We start from the raw sequence: 20125 nt of genomic DNA, 5'->3' as shown, positions 1-20125 counted from the left end.
TGCCCATGCTTCTCTGTCATCTACATAAATAAAATCGTAGCAACCTTATGTCCGTACATTGATTATTTTGGAGAGAAATTTCGCTACAGTTATCCCTTTCAATGTAATAATGACCATCTGCATATCTTTTACCTTTGGTGTCTGTCGGATTGTCTGAGTTCTTATAGCTTGAAAACTGCTGGATGTATTTCTACTAATCGTGGTATTTATAATCCACCTGTCCTTAGGTAGGTTTTAGAGCTAATATTATTTCTGAATACCTAAATTTACGGGGAGTTTATTTTACACGGCCAACGGCCGTAGCCGTGTTGAAACACCGGATCCCGTGAGATCTCCGAAGTTAAGCAACATTGGGCGTGGTCAGGAGTTGGATGGGTTGCCACGCGCTGTTGGTGGGGGGTAAGGAATGGAGGAGCGGAAAGGAACTGGCCACCCTACCGCACCTAAACTCCGGCTCAGGAACACCTCTGCGGAGGTTCGGACTTGCCTTCGGGCAGAATAACCTTTACCTTACCTATTTTACACTCCCGCAAAATATGCACATCCAAAATTAATAGAAATCTACCATCCTTAACGAAAATCAGTTTCTAAAATATTTTCTCATGTGCACCATTTCGATAGGAGGGTTAATAAGGGATATATTATAAAGGTCGGTTTTGCAAGCTAAGTCTAGCGGAAATTGCCCAAAAGATGTTGTACGTTGAGCAGATTTCTTATCTATCCATACAAATAAATTCGTAACGACAGTATCTGTACATTGACTATTTCGTCGAAATTTTCGTACAGATATCCGTTTGAGGGGTAATAGTAACCAACCGCATATTTTTAGTTTCCTGAAAGTCCTAATTTTTACCCCTCTCCCCGAAACTCAGGATTGCAGCACAGGCTGCCAGACGAGCTAGAAAATTGAAGTTGCCATTGGTGCTTTCACGGCCCGTGCTTATAGACCTGGGCTTATGCCGTGTCAAGAAAATAAGGTGAAATTCTTTACTTTTCGCAGAGAACTGTGCTCTGCCTCATCAGAAGAAAATCTCGACTGTCCACGAAACGTGTGCACACTCTCAGTTCAAATTGAGGACCGTTTTTTTCAAAACTCGCTCCTTGCAAAATCATAATTTTTCAGGAGAGATAAAAAACTGGTTAGGCAATAGAGTAAAAAGGATAATTTGACAAAGTAGATCTTAAACAGTTTATTTGTTAGTTACAATCTGATATAAGTATAGCCAAAAGCACAAATTTGAATAGTTTTTACAAAAAAGGTAGGGGAAAATGTTCGTTTTTTTCAAAACTCGCTCATTGCATAATCCTATTGAGTAAGAATTTCCTCCACAGCATATATAAAACAAATTTAAAAACATAAAATGTCAGGATTCACACACAGACATTATCACAATACTATAAATGAAGAATGGTAGTGGTAATAGTATATACGATACCAGTGTTTCAAAATTTAACATACGTAAAATTAATGAATCTCCGTCTTTATTGACTAGACCTCTCCATTTCTCAATCAGTTTCTCCAACTTCTGTATCCTCCATCATATCACTTACATTCATCTTGTTCTTGGTATGTTTTCCCTTAAGAACCGCTTCATAGAACTCCTTAGCTTCCCCAGGTATTTGTATGAATTTCATTAATTTTGCCATATCTTGGCTCTTTTCCTTATTAACGTGATTTACTATTTCCATTTTTGGAGCCAAGTACATTTCTTTGAAGGAAATCTTTCCTTTATTGAGTATTTCTACAACGGTTGATTCACCACTGTATGTGTATCGAACAGCGACTTGTACCTTGAAATTTTCATGTTTCCTGTATTGAATGATGCGGGTTTTCGTGATGTTGACAGGTAGTTTCCCTTTAAAAATCTTTCTTGATTTTGCCTTCAGATCACAGATGTGCCAATCCTTTTGCAGTATTCTCACTTGTCCGTGATCACTGAGCAGGCTATGATACTTCAAAGGCGATAAAATCTCTTCTTTCTCTCTGTATTTTTTCTCTACGTTCCCGAACACTCGATCTGGCGGCAAAAGGCTATGACCTCGAATGGGAAAATAATGTTCAACTGATGTGAAAACTTAAGACTTTCCGAAGAAACGTGCCACAGATGCTAAGAAAATACTATTCTTATTTTCGGATACACAAGAGTCTGAAAATAGCCTGAGTTTTTTTATATCTAGCCCCTTCCTTGCGAAGATTATTTTCTAAGTGCTCAAGATAGTATTTTTCATTCGCTCCACGACCCCCTTCTGTCTCCAACCACGCATAAAAGAAACCTTTACTTTTGTCCAGTCGTTTTTCATTTGTCATGACACAAAGATTCTGTATCCATGCTTGTCTCAGTAAAATGCTTCCCCTATAGATACTTTAGGAATGAGTTGATTTTGTTGTATGTCACATATAACATCAACATGACTATCATCCTTTTCTTTAAGTATGGCAAAAAAAATATTAGCTCGTGCTTTGTGTAATTTATAATCAATACGAACCTTGTTCCTTACAACGTCATTTTTCGTATCTTTAATTATCAATAAAAGTTCTTTACACGTCGAAAATGTATCTGAGTGTGGATTCCCAAAACCTAAAATGAATTTCTGATAGAAAATTTGCTTGTACTTTGAGATTGAACATTTTGATTTCCTTTCTAAATCTCTTTCTTTGCAGAACTGAATGTACATTTTATTGATGTTAAGGTCCGGAAGCAAATACGCTCGTGTACACTTATTGCAACTATAGTGGCTTTGCCTACACTTATATTTCAATATGTGATGAATAACTGCATGCGTAGTTTCCTTACATGTCAGCAAAATATCCAGCAGTCTAGCGACGTTTGCTGTAATGAGCGAGTTTTGGTATACCACATATCGTAGTAATGAGCGAGTTTTGGGAAAACGACCCATATTTAGCGGCTTGTTGTGATGACAATAAATAACTTTTGCTAAAACCAGTTTCAGGAAATGAAAGCCAAGTGACCTAACATTCACGTCCCGCGTATAACTTAATTCACCCCATTTTTGCAATGAGCGAGTTTTGAAAAAACGGTCCTCAATTGGAGTGATCTACAACTTCTTTCGTATCTCTATCCCCTATATGTTAGATTTGTCTCTATTTCTCAATTGCACGTCTTACACTCATAATTCACACTTTGAATCACTTATAGGAAAGAAAGAATCATCAAAATCTACACGATCATTGGCCCTCACAGTAGCCATATGCGAGACAAATGCTATTTTTGTAGCAAGGCACTGTGAGACAGTCTTGCCCAGATTACACCCTATTCAATGTTTCTAACTCAATATCCCATAAATAGACTAAATAAGAGAAAATATAATACGATCAGCCATTTTTACCGCTGAATACGGCGTCGTATGGTACAATTTGTTTGTCCATATGACGTACCGTTCAGCAGCAATTAATATGTAAAAGAAGGTCTACACACATGCATATACTTCTGTATGTAGGTGTATATATATTCACTGATGTCGATTTTTAGCGGTCAAGAAATGTGTGAATGCTGTTGTAATCAGTACTCCCCACATCGACTTTGACTGGCAGTAGGAATGGAGTCCTGCTCCAACTCCTGTGTAAGTGGCATTAGTAAGCGTGGCCCACCAACTTAGCGAAAAATTCCTTCTCAATTTCACTTGCAGAAGGCAAGGGAGCATGCAATTTTGTTGAAAACTTCCCCACCTGATTGTATGTGGCGGTAGGCAAAGGTGCCCGCCAATATGAACAAATGTACCCATTTAAAATGTGACTGTCATTAGGCACAGTGGCCTGCTATTTTGATGGAAAGTCACCAGCTTGGTGTGAATGGTAGTAAGCTGGCTGGCATTAGAAAAGGGGGGCTGTCATTGTAATTGTACGGGGTGGTACACCTAAACGCCGCGCATTCAAAATTAGCGCTTAAATAAACTCCTCTATCGAACAAAAGTGGAAACTACTACAATAGAAACTTAGAACCTTAATCAGAAGATGTCACCACTGAAATACTAAGTAATTGTTTTGTTGTGACGTTTCCTAAATTGACTAAATTACTCCTTGTTTTGTTTGCCATTCATCAAGAAGTTTGGACATTCTTCTACAGATGACACTACCAAACATTTATGATCATGCACCATGGTGCAAAGTGAAAGAATTATAATTTAAATAAGTTTTGTATTCCTAGGTTGACCATAACTGATCTATGTTCATTTATTTTTGGGTTGGCAATACTTCCTTTCTTTCCGCCAGTTTTGAATCTAGCCAATCATGTAATTTTGGTAATTAATTTTCAAACAATCCCATATTTCCTGTTCACTTTGTATCTGCCAATAAAATTTAAGAGGGCGTGTCCTGATTAATCTTGAATGATCTCGAACCTTCCCTGAGGGTTTATAAACTGCGGCTTTTCATGTTTCTTGGCCAATTGATCGACGTCTATCTGAGTGTGTGTGTTAAGCAGGAGGCGGGCAGCCTCCTTCGTCAGCAGCTAGAACATCTACAAGGTAATGGCCACATAACTTTATTCTTTCTTGCTACCTCCGCAGTTTAACCAGAGGGATAGGCCGACTCTTTAGTTATGAAACGAGCTTTTCTAAAATGTAACTTTCTTCCGGCTAAAATCTTTAACCGTAAACCGGGGATAGAGAGTGAAGTACCCTCTCGAGCTCCCCTTCATCTTGGTTTGGAGTGACTACGTTTTTCTCGAACTGTTTTTCCTACTGTAATGTGTTAATGTAATTTCTATACGAGTTACATCAGTAGTATAGAAATAGCCCCTGTTTCATCGGCCTAGAGCCACTTAGGTTTTTAAGTCTTCATATCTAGGAGTGCAAGCATACGCCACCATTCATTTTGTGTTTGGGCCATTAATTTAACTTGTTATTCCTATTCCACGAAGGCCCAGTAGGTTGGGTAGTTAATGCCCATCTAAAAATTTGTTCCATTTGTAAATGGTGGTTTGAGAGATCCGAAATTGATGTAATGTTGCCTTGAGTAGGCAGTATGGAACCGAGAGCCTGTTAGCTCTTTTTCAAATTTTGTAATTGTAAAGAGTGCCTCTAGAAGGCTGGAAATTGTATTTCGGGAGCAAGTGTTCCATGAATTAGGGGATTTTTGCCCTTGAATAAATTTGTGCTCCTTGTAAATTTGAGCTGGGAGCTCAGAAATCGTGAAGCGGGGGGCTTGAAGCCCAGGATTTGTAAAAATCACTAAAATTTAGATCTTTCTGGTCTTGTTTCTAGTTTGTCATTGTACTTGATATTATTGTGTTCACTCGGTGAAAGATTGTTGAGTTTGAAGTTCTAAAAAGGAAAATATAACCTTTTACAATTTTAATTCACTTCGTGATACTGTAGATATACCCATTCTCCCGGCACATTCTTCAACCTCTTCCTGCTCCACGGGTAACCCCTTTACAGTAATGATAACAGCACAACTCAGTTTTGACTAGCAGTGCGGAAGTTGCCTGCCATTATAATAAAATCTCCTCAACTGTAGACAGTCTGGATGTAGGAAAGGGGAAATTCGATTGTAACGAAAACTTTCCAAATCGATTGTGACCCCGCATTAGGCAATGGGGCCTGCCAATATAATGTAAACTTACCAATTCGATTGTCAATGGCAATAGGCTAGTGAGCCTGCCGTTATCATCACAACTCCGCAATTCACACTTTACATTGGAAACAAAGTATGGAGACTTCTCCATGCTGTTTCTCGGATAACACAAAGAGCCCTGCAATTTAAAAAACTTATTCTCTGCATGTACAGTAATTTACTTCGATATCCGTATTCAATGTACAATACCGTAGCGAAGCGCGGGTACATTTGCTACTTTTCGATATTTCTAGGGATCTTGAAGTCATCAGCTTCTCTAGCACCAAGGTTTAAGTTTCTAAGATGCCTGAAAGTGCCTCATTAATTCACGTCTATTTTCATTTTATACCTTAATTTATATATATAGAACAATATATATATATAGATCGTACCAAAACGACTTATATTTATTATTATGGATTATACTTCATCCTCTTCCCTAGAGGTCCTAGGGGCGCCTTGCCCCCATAGTAATTTTGCAGATACTAGTTAATATTTTTACGCCCCAACAACAAAGAGGACCGAACTTGTACTTTAAAAATATCCGGATTTTTCGCTATTCATCTCAGCGACCCCGAGAAGTATGGATTCGACACTATTTTCGATTATTTTTACATATCACTAACCCTTCCCCCCACCCCAAAGGGGCTGAATTTGGACTTTAAAAATTTCCGGAGTGTCGCAGTTCATCTCAGCGACACCGAAATGTATGGATTCGACACTATTTTCGATTATTCTTATATATCAACCCCCTTCGCCCCCAACCCGAAGGGGGCTTAACTTGGACTTCATAATATCGGGCATGTCACTATTCATCTCAGCGAAACTGAAAACTATGTATTAGACACTATTTTCGATTAAATGCATTCGTAATACCCCTGACCCCCAACCCCAAGAGGGCTAGGGATGGCTTACCCCCACAGTGCTCGTCTCCAGATAGTAAATTATAGGTGTACCAAGTTCCGTTGATTTTGCTCCAGTGGTTTAGGAGGACATGTGTCATATACATACATACATACATACATACATACATACATACATACATACATACATACATACATACATACATACATACATACATACATACATACATACATACATACATACATACATACATACATACATACATACATTTTGTATATAGATAGATAGATAGATAGATAGATAGATAGATAGATAGATGACAGATAGACATGGGCATGTTTATCAATGCAGATCCTCATTTCGAGATTTACTGCTCCTAAACAGTACATCACACCGACAAACGGATTGCGCCATCAGACGCCCCTTCTATTGTTCTACATCGTTGGCCTATAACACTTTCTCGTATCTACGATATTTTCATGGGCTACATTGAGTTTGAGACGATGAATAGGGCAAAATTTGGGTACATTTATAACACACTACTTCCTTTTTGCATATTTATGTCGAAGCTAGAATCATGAAATTTGGGTCGCATGTGGCCATCGGTCGTTTCAATATGTGTGCCAAATTAGGTGATTCTATCTTTTCCGTAAGTGTATCAAACTAAGAAATGTACGTGTGAAAATCAAAAACTTAAGGGCAAAGGAGAAATACCGCCAAATCCAATGCATAAGGGAGAGAGGTACTCAAAAATCATAGGATCAAAATTGTAGATCACTCCAAATTGAACTGAGATTGTGCCATCCGTTTTGTGATGAAAATTAGCGTTTAGCCACCAAATAAATCGAAGAGAATGTCTGAACCGTCATTAAAATAGCCCCCATATTTCGATGAAAAATTTAAATACCTCGTCATTTTTTCAGTCGGTTACAGGCTAAAAGCTATAATTTTGCCAAATGTCAATTTTGTAGCTCGTCTGGCAGATTGCACCGCCTTCTTGATTTTTGGGAAGGGTTAAAAATTAGGGCATTCGGGAAAATTTGCACCCATGAAACCTATACGACATGGTTTTGCATAAATATATCTGACTGCGTTCTTATGCTGAGGCCCAAATTTGAGAGTCCCAGCGAGGCTCCCTCACGGTATTTTGAAAATGTTCGATATTTCCAGGGATCCTGAAGTCATTAGCTTCTCTGGTACCAAGTTTTAATTTTCTAAGATGCCCGGAAGTGCCACATTAATTCACGTCTAGTCGCTAGTTGACAAGGGGAGTTGCTAGTTCACTGTTGAGGGAGCAGACTTGTTTGTGCAGCGATGGGTATTTTCATATAGGCTTGTCGAACAGCAATCGGGATATGGGCAAGCAGACAGGGGGAGTGTAGGCACTCATTACCGCACTACTTGTTACAGCGGGATGAGGAGTGCGTGCTGTAATGTGGACCTGCAGCAGGCAGTTACCCGGGGAGTGTTGACACTCATTACCGCACTACTTGTTACAGGGGGCTGAGGAGTGCGTGCTGTAATGTGGACCTGCAGCAGGCAGTTACCCGGGGAGTGTTGACACTCATTACCGCACTACTTGTTACAGCGGGATGAGGAGTGCGTGCTGGAATACGGACCTGCAGCAGGCAGTTACCCGGGGAGTGTTGACACTCATTACCGCACTACTTGTTACAGGAAGCTGAGGAGTGCGTGCTGGAATACGGACCTGCAGCAGGCAGTTACCCGGGGAGTGTAGGCACTCATTACCGCACTACTTGTTACAGAGGGCTGAGGAGTGCGTGCTGGAATGTGGACCTGCAGCAGGCAGTTACCCGGGGAGTGTAGGCACTCATTACCGCACTACTTGTTACAGAGGGATGAGGAGTGCGTGCTGGAATACGGACCTGCAGCAGGCAGTTACCCGGGGAGTGTTGTATCGTTGACACTCATTACCGCACTACTTGTTACAGGGGGCTGAGGAGTGCGTGCTGGAATACGGACCTGCAGCAGGCAGTTACCCGGGGAGTGTTGTATCGTTGACACTCATTACCGCACTACTTGTTACAGGGGGCTGAGGAGTGCGTGCTGGAATACGGACCTGCAGCAGGCAGTTACCCGGGGAGTGTTGTATCGTTGACACTCATTACCGCACTACTTGTAACAGCGGGATGAGGAGTGCGTGCTGGAATACGGACCTGCAGCAGGCAGTTACCCGGGGAGTGTTGAGACTCATTACCGCACTACTTGTTACAGGGGGCTGAGGAGTGCGTGCTGGAATACGGACCTGCAGCAGGCAGTTACCCGGGGAGTGTTGACACTCATTACCGCACTACTTGTTACAGGAAGCTGAGGAGTGCGTGCTGGAATACGGACCTGCAGCAGGCAGTTACCCGGGGAGTGTTGACACTCATTACCGCACTACTTGTTACAGAGGGCTGAGGAGTGCGTGCTGGAATGTGGACCTGCAGCAGGCAGTTACCCGGGGAGTGTAGGCACTCATTACCGCACTACTTGTTACAGAGGGCTGAGGAGTGCGTGCTGGAATGTGGACCTGCAGCAGGCAGTTACCCGGGGAGTGTTGAGACTCATTACCGCACTACTTGTTACAGGGGGCTGAGGAGTGCGTGCTGTAATGTGGACCTGCAGCAGGCAGTTACCCGGGGAGTGTTGAGACTCATTACCGCACTACTTGTTACAGGGGGCTGAGGAGTGCGTGCTGGAATACGGACCTGCAGCAGGCAGTTACCCGGGGAGTGTTGTATCGTTGGCACTCATTACCGCACTACTTCTTACAGCGGGATGAGGAGTGCGTGCTGGAATACGGACCTGCAGCAGGCAGTTACCCGGGGAGTGTTGTATCGTTGGCACTCATTACCGCACTACTTCTTACAGCGGGATGAGGAGTGCGTGCTGGAATGTGGACCTGCAGCAGGCAGTTACCCGGGGAGTGTTGACACTCATTACCGCACTACTTGTTACAGGGGGATGAGGAGTGCGTGCTGGAATGCGGACCTGCAGCAGGCAGTTACCCGGGGAGTGTAGGCACTCATTACCGCACTACTTGTTACAGGGGGATGAGGAGTGCGTGCTGGAATGCGGACCTGCAGCAGGCAGTTACCCGGGGAGTGTTGACACTCATTACCGCACTACTTGTTACAGGGGGATGAGGAGTGCGTGCTGGAATGCGGACCTGCAGCAGGCAGTTACCCGGGGAGTGTTGTATCGTTGGCACTCATTACCGCACTACTTCTTACAGCGGGATGAGGAGTGCGTGCTGGAATACGGACCTGCAGCAGGCAGTTACCCGGGGAGTGTTGTATCCAGGGGGGCTCATTACCGCACTACTTGTTACAGGAGGCTTGGAGTCAAATCGGACTCTGTTCAACCAGCTTTAGATGGGGTAGTAACGGAAACATGAAGTGTATGGAATGTAAGAGGAACTTAAGATCTGGTGCTGAGTGTTATACGTGTGGAATGTGGTTTCAGTTCGAGTGTAGTAAGCTACAGGCCCTAGACAGTGGAAAGGATGGCATGTTAGCAAGCGTTTCGTGACTGGGAATATGACGAGCGACAAATAAATAATTGACGAACTACACCGGGAATTATGTGAAGCAAATCTCATGATTGCTGATCTACAACAGAAGTTACTGGAAGTGTATATAAGAAATGTAGGCACTCATTCATCTGTGGAGAATATGAAACCTGTAAATTGTGTGGTGATAAGCGATTCTATCGTGCAGCATATAAGACAAGAAAATAGGTCAGTGAAAGTGATGTGCATTCGGGAATATGAGTGGAACAGTTGAACAGGAAAATAGAGGACGAATGCGGCGGGAATGAGGAAGTAGTAATTTTCTACGTAGGAATTAATGATTGAAAAAGGCAACGGGCTGAATATAAAATGGGTGACATTTATGATCTAGTAAACTCGACTAAGAAAATATAAATGTTGTAATTAGTGGAGACCATATGTATCATTGAAGAACATTGGCCGATTGAACGAAGAGCTTCCTTTGTAAACGGCAACATTTGGATAGACGACAGGGCCTTCATTAGGGATATACTTCATATGAACCAGCGAGTACTGGCGAGACTAGGTGAACTCTTTTCGAGGGTTACGGAGCCCTTTCCCAACCAAACATATGACTGCGCAGAACGGGAAGCCGAATGTCGATCCACGACGGGAGCCACCAACAGGATATTGTGAGAGGCAGTAAGTTTCTTAGATTGTCGCAGGTAAACCGCGGAATTATTGATAATAAAATCGTAAAATTCGAAAAATTGTTTGATACGAGTGACCCTAATATAATTGTGGGAACGGAAAGTTGGTTATCGGATAACATATATCATTCAGAAATATTCAGGTCAAAATTTCTAACATTTAGATGGGATAGAAGGTTGAAAGTGGGGGGGGGGGGTATTTTCATTTGTGTTAAGTCAGAGCGAAGCAGTACGTTAGAATGTGTTCTCGATAACTGCGAAACAATTGGGGTGGAGGTAAATAATGCACCCAATAAACAAAATATAATCATTATTCGAGCTCATCGCCAACCGAAATTAAGTTTAAACACGATCACTAGTCTTTCAGAAATGACAATGTCATGTCATGTGCTACGGGAAAACAACTATAATTGTACGGGATCTAAGTGGTGGTGGTGGTGATTATTGTTTTAAGAGGAAGTACAACTACAATATTTAAAAATTACAATATTTAAAAATTAAGAGTGTTCCTCCTATTCAATACAAAGATATTTATTAATGTGAAAGAATCACATATCGTTCAAATGAGGTACGAGTTTCGGCACCAGATATGTGCCATCATCAGCCACAAAGTCAAATCGGGCAAACACAATAAAACCCTAAAACAACTTTATACACACTATAACATCTGCATGGGTGAATATAAAATATAACTTAAAACAACTTTAAAAACACACTATAACATTTGCACAGATGAATATAAAATAAAATATGGTAGATGAAGTTGCATTCCATTTTAAAATCCGTTAAAATAATGACTCCGTTGTTGTACACCCATGGCGGTTTGTCCAGCTTATATATAACTTTAGTTTTCTAAAACTGTTAAATTATGCTGCGAGGTTTATTGTCATATGAAGTTGACACTCTGTGTGTTCTGTAGTTTGGTTCAGGAAAATAAACGTAAACATGAACTTGGTAAGATCCAAAGAATTAATTCCCACTTCAATATGGGTTGAGGAACCTGGGGAAGAAATTAGAAGCCGAATTAGGCAAAAGATCGGAAGGAAAGATCAAAAAGAAAAGTCTAGAAAAACCCAGAGAATACTAGAAACGAACTCACCTTGAGCAGCCTGAGTGATCGGCGGACATTCATTCATCAGTCCAGCTCTGTACTTAGATTATTTCATTCACATAATTATTAATTTTTTATAAGGTAATTAGATTAGCTCACTTTAGTTAGATTATCTCATTCGCATAATTATTACTTTTTCATAAGGTGGCAACGAGCACTAATGGGTTACTCTCCTCTGACTGTACCGGACATTCCTTCCCAGCCACAATCCCGTTTAAGGCCTCACTCACCCCTCCACTCTCCACAAACAGAACACGACCTTGTGACAACTGTCCACAGACCCCTTCTGGAATTACCCCCCTTCCTTCTCACTCAACTAGAGACCTGCTCCTAGCTAAAGTTTCCTCTTTCCCGAAAGGTCTCCATATAGCCCATCTAAATGTACATTAATTGTCTGCCCATTTCCACGAACTTAAAGAACTTGTCCCGGACGTATTTGATGTTTGCCTTCTCACTGAAACCTGGCTTCATGATCTGATCCCTTCGAAAACTTTCAACATACCTGGCTACTGTTTACTTCGGAACGACAGAGCTGGAAAGAGGGGAGGAGGTGTAGCAGCGATAGTCAAAACCAGTTTAAAGCCTAGGATAATTGCATGTTCAGATATCGAATACAATAAAAGACCGGAGTTCCTGCTCTTGGAAATAATCGTAGCCCATCAGAAATGTGCTGTCTGTGTGGTGTACAAGCCACCTGCGATTGGACATTTGGAGGATGTAGAGAATGCTTTGTTACGCGTACTCCCGCAATATGAACATGTAATTGTCATGGGCGACTTTAACACAGACACTGGAAACAACAATGCCGAATGTCGGCAGCTTTTAAACATGACTACATCTTGCGATATGAGCATTTTGCAAACACTCCCTACTCACCACACCGCCACGTCACACACAACAATCGACTTAATTATTGTCAAGAATACAGACAAAGTACTACAACACGGACAGACATCTGTACCAGGAATTTCAGCTCATGACCTAATATACATATCCTACTCCTTAAAGACCCGAAAGACAAAACCAAGGACTATTACATTCAGAGATCTCTCTAAAATTGACTACAGTATGTTCACTGAAGACTCACTAGATGTTCCATGGCACCATATACTAACAGTTGACGACATTGACATTAAAGTAAACATATTTAACGAATATCTGACAGCGCTCTATGATCGACACGCCCCGCCGAAAACAGTACGGGTAACGCGAGCCCCAGCACCGTGGCGAAACTTAGAGCTAAAGGAGTTAATGGCAAGACGAGATGCCGCACATAGAAAGTTTAAGCGACAACCGACACAAGACAATTTTGACGCATTTAAACGGCTACGAAATAAAACATCGCAGTCAGTACGCAACGCTAGAATTAGACATGCACATACCCTGCTAAATCAAAATGCTAGACCTGCTATGGCTTGGAAAGAACTAAGACACATGGGAATAGGTAAACAAAGAGACGACTATCCTATTGACGTATCCCTGGACTCCCTCAATACATATTTTACCACTCCCGGACATACCATTGACAGAGAAAGGAAACATAGAACACTATACAGCAATTACAACTCCCCTGCACCTGACAGAGAAAAATTCTACTTTTCACATGTGACACCCTCGCAAGTTAAACAAGCCATATTTAGAATAAAATCGAAGTCCAAAGGGATAGACACATAGAAATAGAACTTATTAAGACAATAATTGACAGAGTTTTACCTACTATAACTCACATATTTAACCACACACTAATGACTGGCACGTATCCCTCCTTATGGAAAGCTGCCGTTGTCGTCCCGCTCGCTAAAAAATCACCGCCTGAAGACGTAACTGACTATAGACCTGTGAGCATATTATCGGTCCTTTCAAAAGCCATTGAATTCATTGTACACCAACAAGTCTCCAACTACTTGCAAATACACAATATTCTTGACGAACACCAGTCTGGTTTTCGACGTAACCACAGCACTAGTACTGCACTACTTAAGGTTACAGACGACATTCGCAATGCGATGGATAAGAGACAAGTTACCATACTAGCTCTTCTTGATTTCTCTAAAGCTTTCGACTCTGTTGACATAGACATACTACTTTCAAAATTATTTAAACTCCAGTTCTCGACAAACAGTCTTCAGTGGATGAATTCATACCTCCGCGGTCGTCTGCAGTGTGTAAGAAACAACAACAATGAATATTCATCCTGGCGATCCGTAGTGGTTGGTGTTCCACAGGGGTCTGTCCTAGGACCGCTTCTATTTTCTGTCTATATCAATGATATTACGTCGTCGGTAAACAGCTGCAGACACCACATGTACGCTGACGATATACAATTATACTTGCACTGTGAACCGGAAAGACTAACCGATGAAATTAAAAATTTCAATAGAGACTTACAAGAAATCTGTAACTGGACTGACATGCATGGACTTAGATTAAATAACGTAAAATCTCAAGCTATAATAATTTCACATCCTCGGCTTTATTCAAAAACTATAAGCAAATTCACTTTACCAAAACTCTACCTACAAAATTCACCCATTGATTTCAGTGAATCTGTCAAAGATCTCGGCGTTCTGATAGACGAACATCTTTCTTGGAAGCAGCAGGTTACCAGCATCTCCAGGAAAGTATTTGCGACACTTAACTCACTTAGAAGATGCCGCAACATATTTTCTCGAATATTAAAAGAACGCCTTATTTGCACTCTGGTATTGCCTCACTTCGACTACTGTGACGCCGTGTACAACGACCTGACTACCACTCTTAACGACAAACTACAACGCGCGCAAAACGCCTGTGTTCGCTATATATGTGACCTACGTTACTTTGACCATGTTACACCTGCCTACGATGAACTCGGTTGGCTAAAACTCAAACAGCGCCGTAATCTTCATGCTTTATGCTTTCTTCGTCGAATACTCTCCTCATGCTCACCTCCCTACTTGTACAGTCAATTTCACCACCTCTCATCCAATCACAGTTTTGGAACACGCTCAAAATCTGGTACACTCTTATCTATTCCACCTCACCGCACTACACGATACACAAACTCATTTGTTATTTCTTCTGCACGACAATGGAATGCACTACCCGTCTCTGTCAGAGGAGCCTCACCTGCTAGTTTTAGGCAACTTTGTCACCGCTGCCTACTAAGTAATGCTATGGAAATATTGTAGATTTAGCCTTCCTCAAACTATAGACTTTATATAATCCCACTGTTATTACCAAGGATAATATAAATTCGCTAATCATGTCATAATTGTGTAAATAATCATCTTCATCATCATCATCATCATCATTCTCCTATTTTTTTCCTTTTTTAATCATAATATTGTATTGTTTAGTAGTTGCAAGATGTTTCAATTGTAAGTGTACTTATTTCAATTTTGCACATGTAAAAACTGTATTTTCTGGTTAGATGGAAGAGAGGGCCTAATGGCCTTAATCTTGCCAGACAAAATAAATCTATTGTATTGTATTGTATTGTATTGTAAAATGTTAACAAGACTGTGGAATTATCAAAAGAATGTGAAAATAAGACTGGCAAACCGTCCAATATTTCCCGTACCAAGGTATGGATGACACCGAGTTGGCTTTCTCCAGTGTGGAGACCAGACATGGCACTTAAAGAAGAATAATGTGAAACTACAGCCCATGAAGGGCCTTGCCCTACCAAGCGACCGCTACTCAGCCCGAAGGCCTGCAAATTACGAGGTGTCGTGCGGTCAACACGACAAAACCCATCGGCCGTTATTCTTGGCTTTCTGGACCGGGTCCGCTATCTCACCGTCAGATAGCTCCTCAATTCTAATCACGTAGGCTGAGTGGACCTCGTACCAGCCCTCAGGTCAGGTAAAAATCCCCGACCTGGCCGGGAATCGAACCCGGGGCCTCCGGGTAAGGGGCAGGCACGCTCCCCATATACCACGAGGCCGGCTAAGAAGGATGTGAGTCGTGGACATTAAGAAAGGTGATGGAAAGAGCGGTTCCAACAGAAATGTTTTGCTGAACACCATGTTGAGAATTCCATGGACCGAACAAAGCTCAAGTAACTCCGTCCTAAAATAACGTAACATTGAAAGGAGGACTTCAGACCAGGTTTGGCTTCGTCGTCTGAACCATGTAATGAGGACAGGGCCAGAAAATATGGATAAGTTGGGACAGAGTCTACGAGGAAGAGTCCACACAGTACGTGTAGAACAATGCATGTTTTAAAAGAGCAAGTCAATTACAAGGAATCACGGAGAAAAATGATCTTGGATATCACAAAGAACACCGCACGTCCTCCAGGATGTCAGCATTGAACAGAGAAAAATATCGCAGAGGTTAAGGAGATGTTCAAGAAAGCATAAGACTGGTGAGACTACAAACAACTTTAGAACTGTCACAAACAGTGAAGGAATATGGCATTTATCTAAAGAAAAAATTACAGGAACATCAGAAATACGTTTTCGGAAATAAGACAATGTATCCTTGTACAAGCCCTAGAACACATGACGTCCTTAATTCGAAGAAAGAAAGAAGGAATTATAAAAATAATATTGGAGGGTTAAGCGGGATGCAGGAAATACAGCAACACGATAAACACACGAACGAAGAAGGTAAGAGAGGATTCATAGTGAAGTAAATTTAGAGAGACAGATGAAGACATACATAATGTTAACACGGAACCGAAATAAGAAGAAAACTCTAGTTAAGATCGGAGATGTTAGAGAGAATACAAGTCTTCGAGCATAAAAATAGATAGAGAGGGCGCTCCTTATGTTTCTACCGGCCAAGCGTGGCACCATTATCAAACTCTGAGCGATCAGCTGATGTAGGCAAAACAAGGTGGTCTTCCATAAGAAGAGCATATCAATACTTTCAATCACTACTGATCTGCATTTTCTTAAATGATTGCAAAGAAACTGGAAATTAATTAAACATCTCCCTTGGTAAGTTATTCCTGTAAACGAATATTTTCCCCAATTTGTCCTCTTATATTCCAGCTTTATCTTCATATTGTGATCTTTCCTACTTTTAAAGACACCACCCAAAATTATTCGTCTACTGATGTCCTCCCACGCCATCTCTCCACTGACAGCTCGGAACATACCACTTAGCCGAGCAGCTCGTCTCCTTTCTCCCAAGTCTTCCCAGCCCAAACTTTGCAACATTTTTGTAACGCTACTCTTTTGTCGGAAATCGCCCAGAACAAATCGAACTGCTTTCCTTTGGATTTTTTTTCCAGTTCCTGAATCAATTCTGGTGAGGGTCCCATACACGGAACCATACTCTAGTTGGGGACTCACCAGAGACAAATACGCTCTCTCCTCTATATACTTACTACAACCCTTAAATACCCTCATAACCATATGCAAAGATCTGTACCCTTTATTTACAATCATATTTATGTGATTGACCCCATGAAGATCTTTCCTTAGGTATTTACAATGATCCCCAAAGGGAACTTTCACCCCATCAACACAGTAATTAAAACTGAGAGGTCTTTTCCTATTTGTGAAACTCACAACGTGACTTTTATCCCCGTTTATCATCATCCCATTGCCGACTGTCCATCTCACAACATTATCGAGGTCATTTTGCAGCCGCTCACAATCTTGTAACTTATTTATTACTCTGTACAGAATAACATCATCTGCGAAAAGCCTTATCTCTGATTCCACTTCATTACACATATCATTGACGTATATAAGAAAACATAGAGGTCGAATACTACTGCCTTGAGGAATTCCCCACTTAATTATTACAGGGACAGATAAAGCTTCACCTACTCTAATTCTCCGAGTAGTTCTATTTTCTAGAAACAGAGCCACCCATTGAATCACTCTTTTGTCTAGTCCAATTGCACTCATTTTTGCCAGTAGTCTCCCATGATCTACCCTATCAAATGCCTTAGATAGGTTAATCGTAATACAGTCCAATTGACCTCCTGAATTCATTATATCTGCTGTATCTTTCTGGAATCCTACAAGTTGGTCTTCAGTGGAATAACCTTTCCTAAACCCAACTGCCTTCTATCAAACCCGTTATTAATTTCGCAAACATGTCTAATATAATCAGAAACAATGTTTTCCCAAAGCTTACACACAATGCATGTCAAACTGACTGGCCTGTAATTTTCAGCTGTATGTCTCTCACCCTTTCCTTTATATACAGGGGTTACTATAGCAACTCTCCATTCATTTGGTAAAGTTCCTTCAGCATTGCGGAGTGGTTTTAAATCCCGATATCAGCGTGCTCTCTATGATTTATTGATTTAAACTATGCAATTCCCTATGAATATTTCCATTACTGTTTGTATGAAAACTCTTAAGTATCATTATATGTGTGTGATATTCTGATGTGTTAGGTAACTTATTCACAGGCCTTCACATTTAGTTTATAGATGTACAGTTATGCATGATAATGATTATTGTTTTACAGAGCCTAACATCTAGGTTATCATCCACTATCAGTCATGAATAAGCACACACACACACACACACACACCAAAAGTTGTTCAAAGGTTCTAAATGCTCGGGCTATATAAAACTATAACTAAGTTAACCCTAATGAGATGTAAAATTCACAAAACTATCCTTAAAATGTACAGTAACATAATTACAATATGGTGAAAGACAGGGAGCCATGTAGGCTACAAGTCACCAAAACAGCTGCAGCCATTCAATACACAAACGTATGATAGAACGCAGGAAACAAATATTTACATGTACGTTATTCACCATTCTTCTCCAGGCTGAAGATCAGGGATGTTTTTAAAACTGAGAATTGCATGTATTCACAATACTGTCGTAAATAACTGATGATTGAACAGTGTGTACTTGTTCAATACACTTCTTACTTTCTTCTTACTTTCTTTCTGTCTCTTTTCTCCTCTTCTTTAGCGCATTCATGTCACATTCTGGAAATGACACAACACTTCACAGTTAACTGAAACAAGTCAGTTTCATGGCTCTGGGCAAATTCTTGATCAAGTAAATGGTCCTTTAAACCGTTAAACAAGGTTTCATTCACTGACCTCAACATCCTACAGAGGACCTTCTGATGAACTTCTTTGCTCCTTAGTACACTGATATTTCTGAGAACACATTCAGTCAACTTACACAACACTATCACATATTTGGAGGGCATGATTAACTCCTCACCTCCAGAGTCCATCTCCTCCTTGATTAAAGCATAGTCTGTGTAGTTCCTTCTGGCACTTCTCAAAGCACACAAGCAAACCGCACTTTTGATAAGGTATTCTACCTTCCTCGCCACAAATCCAGCAATATATGTCACAACATCACTCTCATATGGGGACAACTGTTCAAATGCTCGCCACAAATCCAGCAACATATGTCACAACATCACTCTCATATGGGGACAACTGTTCAAATGCTCGCCACAAATCCAGCAATACATGTCACAACATCACTCTCATATGGGGATGTCGTGTCCTCCCAGGGACTTGAACTCAGGATTGCTATTTCCCCCGAGGATCGAACCCAGGGAACGTAGGAGGAATAGCTGTACCTGTTATATTATGATCAGTCTGTAATAGAGGCTAGAAGTCTGGTATAGGCATACCTATAGCCATACTTGATAATAATTAAAGGTTGTAAATTAATTATATTCATGGAATTGAATAGTTAAAAGTAGAAGTCGTATTTCGTGCACGTTGAGAAATCTTGAGTAACAGAGAAGTTTGTCATACAGGACGTGAGTCATGTTGACCAGGGCATGGTTCAACTCTATAGACGCAGTAAGAAGGTACTAGAAACGTCTCTTGGAAACAGGCCTCTGATTGGTTAGAATTACGGAAAGTTCGGCAGTCACGTACGCCAGTTTCCACAAGCTTCCAGAAAATGGGGTGTGGCTCCGGAGGCTATAAAAGGACAGAGAAGTCATGATTCAGGGCTTCTATCATTCATCTCGCGGACGAGTTGCTAGTAGAATCTCTGCCGGTCAGCAGGACGATTACGCAACCAGTAATAACAATAATAAGTATCCTCATACTCAACTTCGAAAGGACGACTAATAGACAACTTCTCGCTCAAGACTTGTCAACATTAAGTCTTGTACATAATGTACACACTGTATTTAACTCTACGTATCAGAATACATTATCTTCGTGGGAATCCACTTCATCGACTTCCTCTTTCTCTGCACCTTAGTTGAAACTTCCCAGCCTATACGTTCCTACCGCTCGGGAACGATCCAACCAACCTTCCAACCAATCTGACATATCCTACGAGCTCACCTAAGCTCAAATCCTGTCTGTCACGGCAAAAGACAAAAAAATTTTGGTGTGCAGCTGTGGTGTGGAAAGCAGACAACTTCAGCAGAGAAGGAGACGATTTATGTTAAAGTCCCGCAGAAGAGGCTTAGCTCAA

General features: G+C 41.1%; 1 protein-coding gene across 1 annotated transcript in view; it reads right to left on the bottom strand.

The window, feature by feature from the left end:
- Positions 1-19088, bottom strand: part of LOC137502882 (uncharacterized) — a 78291-nt gene extending 59203 nt beyond the window's left edge. Inside the window, exon 1 of the mRNA XM_068230055.1 lies at positions 18769-19088. Within this exon, the coding sequence (XP_068086156.1) occupies positions 18769-19088 (320 nt within the window). The remainder of the gene's footprint in view (positions 1-18768) is intronic.
- Between the last annotated feature and the right edge of the window lie 1037 nt (positions 19089-20125).

The sequence above is a fragment of the Anabrus simplex genome, chromosome 13 (genome assembly GCF_040414725.1).
Source record: "Anabrus simplex isolate iqAnaSimp1 chromosome 13, ASM4041472v1, whole genome shotgun sequence".
Taxonomy (NCBI): Eukaryota; Metazoa; Arthropoda; class Insecta; order Orthoptera; family Tettigoniidae; genus Anabrus; species Anabrus simplex.
This window is presented reverse-complemented; position numbering and strand designations above follow the sequence as displayed.